This window comes from Gymnogyps californianus, chromosome 8, assembly GCF_018139145.2.
Source record: "Gymnogyps californianus isolate 813 chromosome 8, ASM1813914v2, whole genome shotgun sequence".
NCBI classification, from domain to species: Eukaryota; Metazoa; Chordata; class Aves; order Accipitriformes; family Cathartidae; genus Gymnogyps; species Gymnogyps californianus.
Window position 1 is genome coordinate 29,158,836 of NC_059478.1, and position 17,418 is coordinate 29,176,253.

The 17,418-nt window shown below is 43.9% G+C and overlaps 1 protein-coding gene across 1 annotated transcript in view; it reads left to right on the top strand.

The window, feature by feature from the left end:
• The first annotated feature begins 459 nt into the window (after positions 1-459).
• The window catches only part of RNF11 (ring finger protein 11), a 31,811-nt gene continuing 14,852 nt past the window's right edge, over positions 460-17,418 (top strand). Inside the window, exon 1 of the mRNA XM_050901288.1 lies at positions 460-833. Coding sequence (XP_050757245.1) covers positions 711-833 — 123 coding nt within the window. The 5' untranslated portion in view covers positions 460-710. The remainder of the gene's footprint in view (positions 834-17,418) is intronic.

Consider the following 17,418-nt stretch of genomic DNA (forward strand, 5'->3'; position numbering starts at 1 on the left):
GGTGCCGCCGGCCGGGCCCGTCCGCCCGCCCCTCCGCCGACCCAGGGCGGCCTTTCCGCCCCAGCCGCGCCGCCATGCCCGGAAAACAAACAAAAACAAAGCGCTCCCGGGGGTGGAGCAAAGCGGCACCCACCATTTTGGGGGCCGGGGGGAGCCCACCGCCCCGCAGGCGGCGGCAGCTGGACGGGCACCAACCCCCGCTTCGCCTCGTCCCGCCGGGGGCGGGCAGGGCTCCCCTCGCCGCGGGGCCGGGGCCGGGGCCGGGGCCGGGCGCGGCGCGGCGGAGCGGGGCCTTGCGGTTGCTAACCTGGCCCGGCGGGGAGGAGTGAGAGGAGGAGCCAGGGCGGCCTGTGCGACAAAGCCCAGTGCGCAGGGAGCTGGTGACCGGGAAGCAGAACAGCGCCGGGCTGCCGCGGGGCGGGCGGACCCCACCGGAGCCCGCTGCCCCACGCCGCCCCCCCCGGGGGGTGGGAGGCCAGTCCTGCCGCCCCCCGGCTCGGGGGTCGGGGCGGCTGCGGAGCGAAGCGGGAGGCGGCCGGGCTGCTGCTAAGCCGCTTAGGGCCGGGGCTGGCATGAGCCTCCCCGGCGGGGCGGCTGCGGGCTGCGCGCTGCGGCGGGGAGGCTGAGGGCGCGGAGCCGCCGCCGCCGGCGGGGGCTGGCGGTCCGTCCCTGAGGAGGCGGAGGGGGAGCCCCGCTCCCCGGGGGGGAAGATGGGGAACTGCCTCAAGTCCCCCACCTCGGATGACATCTCGCTGCTCCACGAGTCCCAGTCGGACAGAGCCAGCTACGGGGACGGGGCTGAGCCGGATCAGGAGCCGCCGCCGCCATATCAGGTAGGGGAGGGGGCGGGGAGCGCCGCGGCGGAGAGCGGAGGCTGGAGGGGGACGGAGGGAGCGGGGCGGGCCGCGGGAGGCGGCGGGGCCCTGGGGAAAGGGGGTGAGGACAGGGGCGCGGGGGCCGCGGCGCGGAGCAACCGCCAGGCCGCTCGCCCTGAGGGCCGGGCCGGGGGCCGCCGCTGGCTCCCCTCCGCCGCCGCTCCTGCGCTGGGCGGCCGCCCGAACCGCTCCCTTTCCGCTCACGCGTACCGGGGGGGGGGGGGGAAGCCGCTTTGTCTTTTCCAGTCTCACAGCTCGGCCCTCTCGGCAGACGGGCGGCGAGGTTCCGCCGGCGGGGAACGTTGGGCGGGCCGGGCCCGGCTGGGGGCGCGGGGGTCGGTCCCGTTGCCGGGCGGGGGGCGGCCGCGGGGTCCCGGCGGAGGAGGAGGAGGGCAGGCGCTGGCCGTCCGGCCGGTGCCGCGTCCTTTGTTGCCTGCCTGCGGTGACATCACCGTCTGGCGTTGAGCTGCTCGGGTGACGCTCCGGGACGGGGACCGCGGGCGCGTGCACTGCCCGGGCTTTGTCCGGGCGCATTCGCCATCGCCTGGGCTTCGCTCCCGTATTTTTAGCAGCATCTGATCCCCAGTAAGTAACTCTCCTGGCGCAGTGGATCCTATTTCCCTCGGTCGTGTGGGGCACCAGCAGGGAAGTGTTTCCCATTGTTCGGGTTTTTTTTTCTGTCTCTGAGGGAAGCTGTTAATTTACATCTTGATGACGAAACAGAGGGGGGGGGGGAAAAAAGGCCGGGTATTTTCTTTTATCGCTTTCCTCGCAGCGGAGGATAACGTTGATGTAAAGTGGTGATGGCGTTAATATGAAAGCCCTGCTCTTGGCCCCTTCTCGGAGGGATGGCTGCGGAAAGGGGAAGCTGAACTTGGGGTTGCACTTGTCTGCTCCGTGTGATCTCCATCCCCATATATAGAAATGTATATTACCCTAAACAAGCCATCTGCAGTAAACGGTTGTACAGCACTAAAAAACGGGGAAAAAAAATTCCAGTGGTATAAATGCACATTTTATTCAATTTTTTAAAAGTATTTTCCTATCTGAGATAATTGGATACGTTCCAGAGAAATCTATAGAAGTGACAGTTGAGACACAAATTCTGGAGGGCGACTTGAGAGTGCTCTGTTTTCGAGGATGGGAGTCATTCAGTAGTTGCAGACCTTGACATACAATTAACAAAATTGCAGGAAGTATTTAGCCAGGCAGACATGTAATCTACAAATGCTTTAACAAGTTCAAGAATTACAGCCCTGATAGAAAGCCCCGTAAGTGTTGAAGAGAAGCCCCATACGTAGCAGCCCTTGCTGGTGCAGTGAAGCTGCACTGGTGTTGCTTGGCAGTGTGTGCCTGTTTGTTTTGTTTGGGTGCAAAAGCTTAATATTAGAATAAATTTTGTGATGTAGGGAAATTTTTTCTGAATTCTGAACTGTGTCTGCTGAAGTCCAGTAAATAGAAAGTGCTTGGTGGCAGATTAAGTTTTTTAAAGGTTGTGTTGTTCTAAATTAAGCCTGAATTGTGCATGCAGTTTAGGAATGAATGCATTGTATTTTTGTCAAATCAACATATAAAGTTTGACTGTTTGTGCTACTTATTGCATTTACATGTGTGATTCTAGGAAGACTTGTGGAAGTTTTTTTCCCCTTTGAAAACAACCTGTTAGCTCTTTAAGAGTCACAAATTGAGTATATGCCTTATGCAGGCCTTCTTGTGTGGATTTCAGTGTAGATAAGTACTCTTCCTCTGTCGCTGGTGGTTTTTTTTTATTTTTTCTTGATGAAGAACTCCTTGTTCATAAGTGTGGATGGTTGACTGAAACACAGTAGACAGTAAAATAAATGAACCTACAGGTGTCTGTTATTGAGTAAGTGTATTCATAGCAAACCTTCCCTCACTTGAATAGAGCTGTGTAGCATCAGGTGATGTGCCCACAGGCGCTTGGCTGTCTCAGACATCGCTGGCTGTCCTGAAAGCCCCTCCACTGATCCTAGCAATTCCTAAAACTTCACCTTAAGGTAGCACTTTGTCTCACACAGTCAAAATTCAAAGCTACTCTTTCCACAGATTTTGAACCACAATGGTTTGTGATTTAAAAAAAAAAAAAAACCCAAAGGCCTTGCCTACAAAAAGTGCAGCATTTCATGCACTTTGAGGTCAAGAAGATTTATAATTTTAAATTATTTACAAGATGCACAAGCCAAACTCGAAATGCGAACAGTTCCTTATGCTCCGTTATTGCTGTTGTACTAGCAATAGGTCACTCTCTCATTTTAACTTTCAAGTGGCAGCTTGGATTCAGTGTTACAAATGGGAATTTAGGAGTTTTGTCCTTGTTTGTGATAATTACTCCTTTCACAGTGTCTTAACCAGAATTCGAGTGTGTATAATATATAGACATTAGGAAGGAAAGCAAGGAAGAGGATAAAATGAATTTGAAAACTTGTTTGTGGCAACTAGCAGTGTGTGCAAGAAACTGGGAGATGAACAATTTGAAATCCAACTACTGAAATTTCAGCTGCAAAATTTTAGAAGAGAATAAAATCTGGTATGTTTGCTTCTCTTGGGTTTGCAGCAATGATGTGTCAACTTCCTGAATAGATTGTGCGAGGTATGCAAACTAGGAGAAGGAAGCTTGTTGGGTGAAGATACATAGTTGTAGAAAATTACTTCTATGTCTCTTGTAACTAATGTCTGTATTATTTTGACATTTAAAATACTTTTTTCGTGTTCTGACAGGATTGTGCCGTGGGCATCCATATGGGATTCTTGTTAAGCCGTAGTTTTTATTTAGCTATTGATTTCTAACTGCAAAATGCGCCCCCAATAATCATTTTAGTATTACATGTCAAATTTCTTTTATCAGTGAGTGCTATTGAACTGGCTGTGTGAAATTTCTGCTTCCAAAAGTGAGATTGAAAATTGGATTGGCAGTATGGACACATGGAGTAACAGGGAGTAACTTGGTATTATATTCAGAGGCTCTGCATATACCTGTCTCTGCTCTCAGTTTCTGTGGCAGTATGTGTTATAAACTACAGCAGAAAGGCTTCAGAGAGGAAGCATCTTTTTAAACAGGTATCTGAGTTAATGAGAAAGTCGTCCATTAAAGCATCAGACATTTTCCAGTGCATCAAGCTTAATGGCTAACATGGGAAATAATTAAAACACACCAAAAAAAGAGTGTGTTTGTGTGGTGGGGGGAAAGGAAGTGATTTCAAGAGTGGACCAACATTTTCAGAGACAGATGCTAATTTTGGATGCCTCCATTTTAGAAGCCAGAAATTACAACTGTTTTTCTAAGTGCTAAGCACATGCAACTCCATTTTTAACCAGTGAATCTGTGATTAGGAAGGAGTTAGCTTTGGTTTTGTTTTTTCTCAAGTCCTCAAAATTGAGTATGCTTTCAAGTTTGTTTTCCTTTTCTGTGTATGACTTCTTCGCCATCTGTTGGCAATATGCCTTCTGCTGTTTTTCCATACAAGTTCACTGTTTTTTCCAATTTCTCTTCCTTCTAGTAGTTCTTCTCAAAGACTTTATTTTGCAGAACAGATGTGCCCCTTTTCTTAATCCTTGTCTCCTATTTCTGTTCTTAAATAGTTCCTTAATAGTTGCAGGAAATAATGTGCCAGTTTAATAAACTTTGGAATTTTACACAGTAAAGTACATAATACTTTACATCTTTTCTCTGTAACTTTCTAAAAAGTACTACTGTGGACAAAATACACTGCAATCTTCTAAAAAAGATGTATACCACTTGCTAAATTAATAAGCTAAAAGCATGAGAAATAAGTGCAAGTTCTTGGTATTGATACTGAACTCATAAAAGCACGTTTGATATGTTGATGAGGCAGATAGACTAATAAAATATTTTACCGCTTTACCTGAAGAGATCCACAGCGCGCTCTGGTACTCAATACCACCCTGTGTTGTCTTACAGGCCCAGATAAAATGTTTCAGTGGATCTAGTGGATTTTTTTTTTTTAATTTTTTAGATTTTATTTGGAGGGATTAATTTAAAACCTTTTGACCTGGATACTCCTTTGATTAGGCTGTAGGCACAAAATGAGACGAGAGATCACAAACGTGAGCTTAACCCAATGTCGTACTCCCATAATCTTCCAAAAGCTGTTGGGGACAGGAGGTTTTGAAAGCACTATTTAGGCTGTCTCATGGCTTCTCTTAAACTGAAGTTGCTGCGATAGCCTCCTTGGGCGTCCTCTGTTAACTGAGCGTCACCTGTGCGCATTGTACCCTTGTCCCCATCCATCTGTCTTGTTGTGTTTCATTCCAGCTGTCCCCAGTTCAGGGAGGTGGCACAGCAGTCTGTGATGATGGTGCCCTAGGTCCCTAGTAAGTCACTCTCCAGGATCCCCTCAGCCTGAGTGCAGCACAGTAGATGCAGCCCTGGAGTGTTGCTTATCCAAGATGTTGAAGTAGTCCCCAGTTTGAACAGTCAGAAAATTTTCTTGAAATAGTCTACTGTGTTTCTGTGTGAAACTTGCCCCTGTGGATGCATGTGTTGGATGTATTTTGCTCAACAGAGAAACAAAACTTTTTTATTATGCTCGCATCATGACTTATATAATATATTACATTGGTGTGCTGATGCTGTCTTTTCAAAGGCATGGTAATTAATATCATTAAAAATTGCAAACCAAATTAATTCTGATATAGGAGTTGTACCCATTTATAGAAACATCCGTACAAAATTCTCTTGGGCTGTGAATGAGATGATTTATCATCTGTGATTGCATGTATTGTACAAGAAGGAAGACTACGGTAGTATAACATGTTATAATTTAACATTGGGTGGTTGTGCAAAGCTGGAACTGTTGGTATATGTTGGAACAGCATAAGAGGAGGAAAGATGTGTTGGGAAAACATTACATACGGAAAGCTATCCATGGAAGAAAAGCAAACCAACTAGTAAGTTTACTTTCATGTAAGAGAAAGGAATATATTTAAAAATTGCCTATGCAGGTGTTGCCCTTTTCTCTGCCTGTCCTCCACATCTCAGTGATGACGTCTATGAATTATAGTTGCATTTGTGGATGTGAACTGAAATACCGCTCCAGTCCACAATTCCTCAGTCTGGTGGAAACTTCAAAGGGCTTCAAACAAGAGTGTCTCTTTGGTGTGTTGCTGGCTAGAGCCTTCTGGCAGCAGTGCCCTAGGTGGAGATCAGCTTCAGTGAGGAGAGAAAGCGACGGAGGAGCTGAAGTTGAGAGTTTGCTGCACGAATAAGAAATGGTAGAGTAAGCCAGTGATGTTTTGTGTTTACTTCTTCTCAAGAATATGATTGCTTAAGCTACCTTATATAACTCATTTTCAGAAATGAACAAGTGCTATAGTTGTGTTCTGGAATAATAGCTCTAACTGTGAAAGACCAAGCACTAGGTGATAAAGTCACTCCTGATAAATAGTTATGATAAAGATTTTCTGAACACAGCCATCTAAATTGTAAGCCCTCCATGTCTTATGGTGCAGTTCTGCTAAATTATTTGTATGTGCAAAGCAATAATAAACCTTTTTTAACATTAATATACAGTTAATTTATCCAGTCAGTAATGAAATATATGTATTATGAACTTCATTGTAATAGCATTCAAGATTATTTGGTTAGTGAACAATATGCCATGACACTTCTTACTCCTTCCACGTCTGAAGAACTTAGCAAGTTGTCTAGAGAATTGTATTGCTGGTAATTGGTGCTAGATGGAAAGCTTCCTGAGGGTGCAAGTCTAACTTCCTTTCTAGATAACCGTTAGAAAAAACTGTGCACCTATATTTCCTGTCTTAATACATACTGGTTTCAGCGTAGCCTGCCAGGCTGGCTGATTGGTGCTGTCTTAAGCTGAGGGGGCAGGGGGAGAAGAGAGGAAGGAGGGCAAACCTGAAAATAAAGGATACCAGATGGTATCACAAAGTTAGGTAAATTTAATCTTGAAAATACCCATTCATAAACTGTTACTAATGAATATTTTAATGAATATTGGCTGAATATTGTAATTCTTTGCCTGCTTAAAATAGATTTTTAGCTCCAATTGGTTATAAATGTTAGACATGGCTAGAGGAAATGGGAAGTGTATGCTGATGTTCGAGTTCTCTGCGTTATCTTTCTGTTATGAAATTTAGAGCTAGTTTCTAGACTCACTGTTGTTGAGTCAGCAATCAGTAAAGATCTGTTCCTAACCATTCTGACCAGAAGATTTTCCAAGAGGAATTTTGAAAAGAAGATAATATAATCACATTTGACAGAGTACTGTTTGCTGTTTTACATGGATTTCTGCAAGAAATGTCCTAAGTTGGATCAAGATGCTATACAAGGTCCATCCCTGTCTTCCTGTGTCCCTGTTCATCACTTCAACAAAGGAAAGAAGCTCGGTTTAATGAACACTTCTGTAGACCCTGGTAATGGTTGTAGTCAAACTGGTTGCAGAATGTAAGGTCAAGAAGCTAAAAATAACAGTACTTGCTTGTGACAGACTTGTGTCTTCTAGTCTTTGTGCTTGTCCTTGTTGCTGCCTCCCCATAGACACACAAAGAGAAACGTATTTATGTTTTGAAGAGGTAATGGTCTGTGGAATAGACTAAAGGAAATCAGCTGTGACTTTTCTATGAGCTAATGAAACAGTTCCTAAGAGACCAAAGAATTACAAAATGAGTGGATTTTTAGAGATGTCATGGCTAAGTTAGAATAAAACCTCTTCAGGGGAAGAAGCTGAAGAGTCACCGTTCTTTGAGTCTAAAAGGCAAAGCAAGCTTCAGTCTTGATTTAGACCACAAAATTTGCCCTGACATTGTGAAGGTCTCAGAAGTGAAAGTGTGTGTCACTTCCTGAAAGTAGGATGTGTTTTTGTAGAAGATGCTATCTTTCTTGTCGTTCTGCCAGCCTCTTGGGGGGCAGCCGCAGCAGTGACCTGTCCTAGCAGAGCAACAGTCATGTGTAGCTTCTTGCTGGGTAAAACTGCACTGTGGGCTTCAACCAAAAAAACCCCACCCCCAAAACTAAACAAAACAAAATCCACCAAAAAATCACTCTAGCAGCCCTAGCATAAGCCATCGTCATTCTTAGTTCAGTCTTCTGTTTAGTTTGTAACTTTTAGCAAATCACTTAAGTGGTCTGTGCTTTAGTTTCCTCGCTGTAAAATGAGGAGTAAAGGAGTAATAAAGTTTATCTTCAGTGCAGGCATGCTTAGTAATTTAATTCATGTTTGTAAAGTATTCCATGATAATTTGATTTTAATAAAATAATATTCCTCCGTTATAAAACGAACCTTTGCAGGAATTTACGACAAACCGGCTGCTGTAGAGAGGGAGTTTTATCAGAAGATCTGTTTAAGGCAGTAGATAAGTCTCCTAAAATCTGTTTTGGAATCTGATAGTTCAGCGCTTATTTGGCAGCCTGTGTTCCAGATGCTCGATTAGTAGGAATGAAGAGGCCGTGGAGATGGTAATAAGAAATCTTGCCTGATCAGGTTGGTGAATCTTTGTTATGCTGGGAGATTGTGCATTCTTTCAGGCAAGCCAACCCAAACAAGCAATACCACCTTCCCCAAAATCTAGGACCACCGTGTGTTTAGGAAGCTCTTATGTTTCCCGTATGTACCACTGGTTCATTTCTGTGATCAGCAGCTGTTGCTGGCCGTACATCTGGACTTCAGTTTCTGAACCACAGAAAGTAAACTAGTTTTATGTTTTGAAGAGATAATGATCTGTGGAATGGACTAAGGCAAATCAGCCGTGACTTTCCTATGAACTAATGAAACAATTTCCAAGAGACCAAACAGTTATAGAGAGTGGTTGTTTTATTTACCAGTCCTCCATAGGAATCTGCCAGCCGCTCTGTTTCTCATCAGTGAAGAAGAAAGTCAGAATGCCGGTGGCATAAAAGCTGCTGGGCCACGATCCACATGCAGTGACACGGACAAACAGCAGATGCATGCAGCAACTGGAGGAGGAGATAAAAGAACCATCCTTTCAACCGCAGTTGCGTCAGCCAAATCACAACCAGCTGGTTTATTGCATCGGGTATTTCTGCTGATCCACCAGAATGCTTACGCATGCTCTCTGCTTCGTACACGTGTGCGCACACATACCATCGTATCAAAGGCTGGGCTGATTTTTGAGCGTTCTCATCCTGCCTCTGTTTCTAGCCACTGGTTTAGTTTAGGGATGATGTAGACCTGAGGTGCCTGGGGGAGGACTGAAACTGTGGGAGGAATGAGAGAAACTGTGACTCAGGAAATTTAGTTCCTCCCTTAGCCCCAGCATGCAGTGATGAACGTACAGACTATTATCCCTGCAATACTGAAACATGTTTCCCTTGATTGTATTTTTTGGATGCTGGAAAGGCCTCTGTGTCCTGTCATCTGCTTTTTCCTCACTCGGAGCAATTTGTATTTCTAGAGGTATAGTTCAGAAGCAGTCCTTGTATGTAGTTCAGTGAACTCCAAGGCCAAATGCCAATGCAGGGACAACCTCATCCTCAGTCAAAGACAAATCTCAGCTGGCTGACAATGCTGAGTTTTCCAGAGCTTGGGATTGTAGCTAGCCCATGTGCCATTAGAGTTTGGACTGCTAAGAGAGGTCCTAGAAGCATCAAGGAAACGCCTGTTTTATGACTAATAAAATTTAATGAAGCCATGTGAATATCCAGTGGTAAGCAAAAAAATCATTCAGGCAGTGCTGGTTTGGACAAAAGCAAGGAATCTGCTATCCTGCGGCCACGATTAAAACCATTAAATTTACTAGATACTGCCAGTTTCTAATCTTTGTCATGGCAAAATGGCTTTAAAAAAAAAAAGTCAGACTAGAATATAACCCAGAAATATATCTATAACATAGCTATATATACTTGGCCAGTAGTTCTGTAGAGACGGTAAGGTTTCCCTATAGTCTTCACCACTATCACTCTGTATGGCTTTCCTGATGATTTGCATACAAGCTCTACCCAGAAGGAAATGCAGCAATATTTATCTGACTTTATTTATTCCCATAAGATGCATCTTGGTAGTGGGGGATACAAATCTCTTATGACTCAGTGTGCGAACGTTGCAGAATTGGATGAGGCTGGGTGCTCTTGCCCTTTCTGTTTCAGAGCTGCGGGAGACTTTTAAGAGATCAAAGTGCATCAGATTCCATTATTTCAGTATCTATGGGACAGTATAATGCATGACTTCTCTGGGATGATGCCTGTGCCTGACTTCTATTCATCATTGTAATTAAACCCAGATACGGAGTTTGTTCTGTGCACTGAACGTTCATCACAGCACTTTATTAACATGGTTGTCGAAATCTGTAATTCAGACATAGCATAATTTTGCAGTATAGATTAAGACCAGTATTTATTTTGCCTGAATAAATTCATTTTATTTAAAGCTCAAGAAAGAGAAGTGATTGCTCTCGGGTTTTGAGAAAATAGATGCAAGCATTGCTCGACTACAGACGTACCAAACTGCTGAACTGGTTTGGTCTGTACCGTTGCTTAACAGAAAGCAGTTAACTGCTGTATTCAGTGGAAACTATATAAAAGGCTCAGATCAGCAAACTAATGCTCTAAATTCAGATTTAGTTGAGACACTGAAATTAACATTTTAACACCTGTAGACTTTGTTTTATGTTCTATAATAGTACTTGCTTAATTGCCATTGCCAGTTTCTGATGTTTTGGGATTTCTCTTGGTTGTTTTCTGTTTAGGTATTATGATCTGTATTGCAGTTGCATCCATATATCTTCAATTTAGCTTATGAAATATGACTAAGTCATTGCTTTAGTGTCTGCTTCACAGAGTTCTGTAATGTTACATCTGTATATTTGGAGACCTTGAGGCGGTTGTGGATTGTCCTGCGGAGAGTGGCATCCTTGAAAGTATATTGTCCTTCTTGGAAGGAAACAATGTCACTTTTAAAATTCAAGCAAAAATACTTAATTTAAATTAACTGTTAATTCTTTTCTAGGTTAGTGCTTTTTTACTTCTTAGTTCCTGGGTCTCTGAGGCTCTATGGGCTGTTTTTACAGTGCTCTCAAGAGCTAATAAAATCCCATCTGTAGTCACTAAACTGAGAATACAGGTCCACACCTCTACTTGACAATTTTTAGGGATCTGCAAATCAGAAACTAGTAAGAAGCAGTGTATAGGTAGTGTTACTACTCTAAGGTCTGTCCTGAGCCAAGAAAACTCCTCTGCCTGCCCCAGTAGAGGCACACCTCTTTAGCTAATGGCATCCACGTGATGCTGCAGTGGCTGTGATGGCCAGGTACCCTCCAGCAGCTGGATTGAGTTACATGATGGCCTTTGGCCCAAACCTGAGTGAGATGCTCAGTTGCTCTCCCACCCCGCCCTTGATTGGAAGTGGTAGTGTGGAGCTTAATCCCTCGGAGCGGATTCATATGGTAACTCACCCGGAGCTCTGCTGGGTTGTATACAATCCTTCCAGCCAGTCATCTGTAAGAACCAAAAATGAGGTGCAAAGAGGGATTTTACATTAAGTCTGAATTTAGACAGACTCTCTGGAATGTCTAAGAATTGAAGTCGTATTTATTTTACTGTGTGGCTAAACTACTGAAAGTCAGTTTACCAAAGAATGCCCATTCCTTTTGTAAATATAGTGGGTTTCTTGATTTACAGTAGATGGAGTCAGGTATTCAGAGACACAATTTTTAATGACTAATTAGTTTTATTTTTAAAAATCCTTTAGGAAAGAAAAAATACTATCCACACAAAACTTCATACTCCAAGTAATCTTTGTTTTCCTCTAAAACTGTATTCTTGTTCAATGAGTGACCTGTTTTTTCCTACCTCTGAGAAGCAGCAAGATGACCTAGATCTAGAGCTTCCTGGGGAAGAGTTCACTTCACCCTATATATAGCTTCTCCTGAAGTGTCTTTATGTAGCTGTCACCTACTCTGAGCTGATAAACTGAGGAGAAAAGAGCTATAGTTTTAGGCTGAGGTAGGAAAGGAGGGTGTCTTATCCTTCCTCTTTTTTTGGAGTCTATTAAATATATCTTACAGACATGCCACTGTCTTGATTCCAGCGTGGTGAAGGCCAGACTTCCAAACTCCCAGCTGCAACATACAGAACTTCGTCTCTGTGTCTCCTCAATGTGCTGTGGCTGAATAATGACCAATTATCTCTTGGTTAACGAGTGAATTGGATCATGCCTTCGTGCTGGCAGGAGTTTCTGCAGTGGACTTTGAACGTGATACCCTGGGGTCAGTGTGTTCTTCTCTCTGGTTGGATCATGCAGATGGAGATTCCTCCAAGCAGCATTGCTGGCGTGGTGGTATTTTTACTGGAAAGCAAAAACTGGGAAAATGGTAGTAACAACTACGTAACAGACGCTACCAAACAGGCTGTTGGTGTTGAGGGATCAGACAAATGTTTCCACCTCAGGGTAACGAGTCAAATGGTGAAGAGTACTGTAGGCTGAGAGGAACTTGTCCATCCCTTGGGCAGCGTAAGGCATTTTTTTAAATATAGGGGAGTTTATCTGAGTCAGTGCGTCAGCAGCTTGAGCTATTTGGGCTTCTGCAGCCCTTCTGGGAAGAGAAGGGTACTTTCTGTGTCCCTAAAGAAAGTGCCACGGCCTAACGACACCACATACTCCTCTCCTGGGGCCTTCACCACACCAGGGACAGGTGCCAGTGGAGCCCATCGGTGCTCCTGTGTTGGGGTGTGTACACCTCCGGCACATGGGGAAACTAGCATCTCTGTTCATTTAACTTAATTTGAGGCAGGATTCTGCTCCAGTGCTTACAAATAATGGCTTTGACAGACACCTCTCGGGAGTGAACGCAGCCAAGGCGAAAGGAGAGGCTTGGGGGCTAGCTCTGTGTTCAGCGGACCACGAGCTGAAACCAGGTGAAAATGCGGTGTGCCTCCTGACTGGTGTTGTGTGTGTCCATGTTTCTGGTGCAAGGAGGTCTGATCTAACCATCCGCTGCTGCCAAAAGGGATTGCTTAGCTTCTCCCGCCTGTTTTCCACTTGCAGCCGTGTGCTCTGCAGTCGCTTCGTGGTAGCTTTGGTGCTTATCTGTTGTGGTTTAACCCCAGCCAGCAACTAAGCACCACACAGCTGCTCGCTCGCTCACTCCCCCCGGTGGGATGCAGGAGAGAATCGGAAGAGTAAAAGTGAGGAAACTCATGGGTTGAGATAAAAACAGTTTGATAGGTAAAGCAAAAGCTGCGCATGCAAGCAAAGCAAACAAGGAATTCATTCACTGCTTCCCATCAGCAGGCAGATGTTCAGCCATCTCCAGGAAAGCAGGGCTCCATCATGCGTAATGGTTACTTGGGAAGACAAACGGATGATCCCTCAGTGAGTCAGCTCATGCCCTTCAAGTGTCTGAAATGGCTTCTCTTGCTCTTATTTTCCTCCTGTTAGATTAGTGAACCAAACTGACTTCCTGGTGGAGATTGAATTTATCTGCACTCTTTGCCATCTGTATATTGCATTTTACTTTGTGACATCTCTGGAAAGGTCTAGAGGTGTCAGGTATTAGATGTGTGCTATTACCACCAAGTATTACAGGAGTTTTGGCTTCTCCATGTCGCAATTGAGGATATACTCGGACTTAATTGCATACCAGAGCATGCACAGAATGAGTACCTGATATTGGTTTGGGCAGTGAGTGCATTTGGGAATGATCTGTACATGAAATGCAGTCTAAAGGTGCCATTTCTTACTTCAGTGGGGCAGTGATTTCAGGACAAATCTCTGATGTAGACAGAGCTTTAATTCTGTTTTTCTTAAATGTGATCTTTCTGGTTTAAAAAAAAAACCACCCAACAAAACAAAATAAAACAATAGAAATCTGTCTACCACAACTGCCATTAAAGATGCTTGGATGCTTTTCCTCACTATTTTCTTTCTTAAAGAAGCTTCATTAATGTTACCCGACAGTCAGTTCATGAGTATATTTGGTAAGTACAGGAATGGGTGAAGACTTTCACAGCCTGTTCATGTTGCGCAGCAGACTGTGATATCCCTTGGGACACAACTGACTACAGTAACATCATTCATCTGCATTGTGGGGTGCTGCTCTGCCTCTTTCCTCACACAAGCCTTCCAGTTATGACTCCGTGGATGGTTTCCAAAGTCTGAACATAACTTGGCAAGCTTTGTCACTGCTGTTAGGAGTTTGATTACCTTTGTGCATATGTATGTGAGGACTGCCAGTGTATGTGGCGTTTAATAAAACAACCTCCCTGTTGTCTAAAATGTTTAGAATTAAGAAATCATATAAGTATGCAAGAGCAGGAGCTAAGCTGGCCACCTCAATTTGGCTGTCCTGTTTTATATGTTATGACTTCTTATTCTAGTTTGGTGTCCCTCAGGAGAGGCCACTAGTTTCCTATTGAAGCCAGTCTTATTTAAAGCAAATTGAGGGACAAAACTCTGTTCCAAGAAATAAACTTGAGAAGCAAATCTTGCTGCTGCTTCATGCATCCGCTTATGCAGCATTACCAGCTGTTGTCATTTCTCTGGTAATGCCATGCTCTTAATGGCTTGAACCCTCTTGCTCGGTACCTTTCTGTTTAGTTTTCTGAATTCAGAAGCAGTAACGCTGAACACGAGCCATAAATACCATCTTTATTGCTTTTTTGGATCTCATGAACAAAGTCGGGTCAGGCTTAATTTTTGGCTTGGAGACCTACAAAAAAAGCCCAAAAGCCACAGGAGGTAGGGCTGCTGGGGCAGTGAGGGACACCCTTCCTTGTCGGTCACTGATAAGCAAATGGCCCAGCACGTTGTCGGGGCTGTGGGGCACTGCGAAGCTGTAGAAATAATTTTCTGAGTGAGACTGCTTGCTGCCACTAATGCTTCCTTGGTTTATTTCACAAGATATGCTGGCCAGGTTTCAGTTTGAATACAGTAACGCATTTCAGCTGGACAGAATATAACTATTTAAAGTAGACCAATAGCTATTGCCCTTTCTCCCTTAAAAAGACCTAAGTAACATATCAAATTGAAGTAAGATACATATTTTTTTAAAATCCTAGGTGCAGAATGGTTACTGTGTTGCAGCAATAAAGTGCCTGTATATCAACATAGAGTGCAATAATCCCACGTCTATTGTTCACTGATGACCTTATGTTTTGCTTGCCACAGGCCAAATCCTCGCCAGTGGTGCAGCTGCCTGGTGCTACTCAAGCAACACAAGTGGGTTTGTAAAGCTGGAGATTCAGAATGTGCTATACTGCATCATAGATTACATTAATTTGGATAACAGCCCTGTTCAGTGCAGTAGTGGAAATTGCACATTAACAAGTGTGTGAATTGGACTTTTTCTGGTGTCTGTGAACAAGGGGATATATGGATAGTTATGCATATGCTCAGTGAAGTTATTTTCTGCAGACAATGTATGATTTTTGCAAGACACTGGTCAAGCTTTGCCCTTACTACTCCTACAGGGAGCCTCTTTTGATCAACCGAGAACTAAGGCTCAAGAAGCTATTTCACAATTCTAGATTATTTATGGCAAACTTGGAGCTGTTATTCTTGTACTGAACAGAATTTTAGGGGTTTTTTTTGATGTTTACTCTCCTGATTTATTTAGAGATCAGTCCTGTATCCCTTTCAGCCTTTGTTTTTCTAGGCTAATGCTTCTATTTTTATTTTGTTTGTTAGTGGATATGATATTCAAGTAACTTGGTTTTCCTGAAAAACAAAATCTGTCTCATCCATAGTCAGTAAAACTAAAACAAAACAACCCCCACAAAAAACAAACCCAAACAAAAAAAAAAAAAGGAAAAAGATTAAAGCAAGGCATATTTTAAGTGATTGAGAGATCATTGACTGACTGCTCCACATCTTGCAGTGAATTTTGTCATGGTGACTGATAATGGAAGTCATAGACAGTATTTACTTTAAATCTGCAGAACATGCAGCTCAGAAGTCCAAGGGGCAAGCACCTTTTCATGTGCTGCTAGCCATTATCCTCTGTCATTGGGGTAAACCATTCCATAACATGCTGAAGACCTCACCAGGAACGCAGTGTTACGTGAGGTGATACAAAAAAGTCAGGATCAGGCCTGTAAGTTATTTCAAGGCTAATTTCTGTGCAGAGCTTCAGTGGAGCAAAGAAATTTTCTTTAACCTGATCTGCCAGTCTGAAATTGCTCCGTAGGGTACTTGCAGTATGGCTTTCAGCAGATTTCATTTGACGAACGTCGGACTCATTTTTGCCAAAGTTCATGGAGAAAGCTATGCCTAGCCCTTTTCTGCCCCCAAGGAAGCATCTAGAGCTGCCTGTCTCCCAAAACAATCAGTTTATTTCTGCTTCTACTGTCTGATTCAAAACAACAAATGAAAGAACAAAAAATTGTTTGCTGCAGTAATTTCTATTCGTGTCTTTACTGCAGTGGAGATCTGTCTGTAGGAAAGGAGGTATCCCAAATAAAGACAGGAATTCAGGCTCATCTTGTTACCTTGCCTATTTGGTTCAGAGATTACTCAGCAGATCTTTTGGTGTCCCCAGGGAAGCACCTTCCCTGACTTCACTTAACTGCAGCGGTGCGTAAGGAGACAAAGTGAGTTTAGTCCTGTAGGTCCTCGGACTTGGAGGAGCAGCACTAAATGCCATCTGCTTCCTAGGCTACTCTGCTGCACCCACTGCCTCTCAGAGATGCATTTGAGAGGTGTTCTTTCGGGGACCGTACGGTGAGCTAAAAAGTCTAGAAAGATAACTAAAATATTTCTGTAGTAATTGAGTGATGATATTTCTGCTTATGGAGTTAAAATCTGAGCAAGAAGCTTCTTTTTCTCTTCTCTTTGGGCCTATCTAGCTATTACAGTTACCTCTGTAGTTACACCCTAATGACTCCCAAGGTAACAAGGCGTATTCTAGCCTAAATGTCGTAAATTAAACCTAAAAAACTCCCAGGGTTTTCTTGATAGCTGTTTTGCTGTGGCTGTGTGTATTTTTTTTTGACACGATATACCGAATACCTCCAGATTTACTACCTCAAAGCTCAGTGTTACTCCATTCTGGTGTTTTATCGTCACTGCAGTTTGTCTGTGTGTGTATAAACTGGCAAAACTTACTTTAGTGATTGTGTGCGTTGTAGCAGGACATGGTTATTCTACCCTAAACATTAATGCAGGAGAATACGATAAGTAGAAGTATTTCTTTATATCTTCATGAAGCCTGAAAGACTGTTGGTAGCATGATGTTAATGACGTTAGGCTTTCATTTCTGACTCTGAGGGGCATCAAAAGTAGCACGTACCTCACCTACAGTAGAGTTATGCTTCGGTGCAGGGCCTGAGCAGTTTCCTCGTACTCGTGTCTAAATTGGAGTATTTGAAAGTCACAGGTAATGTTCTTGGGAAATTAGTGCTTTTAAATTTGCACAGATAACCTTTGTATTTCCATGTGATCTTCTCTACTCTAGCCCTAAAAACTGCATCCTGTCTATCACTGTATAAGGTGTACAGGGTTTCTGATGTACTTCACACAACATGAAGGATCCCTCGTTGCGTAGGGATGAGCTAAGGCTGGACGTCTCCAGGCTTCGCAGCTGCTCTCATACG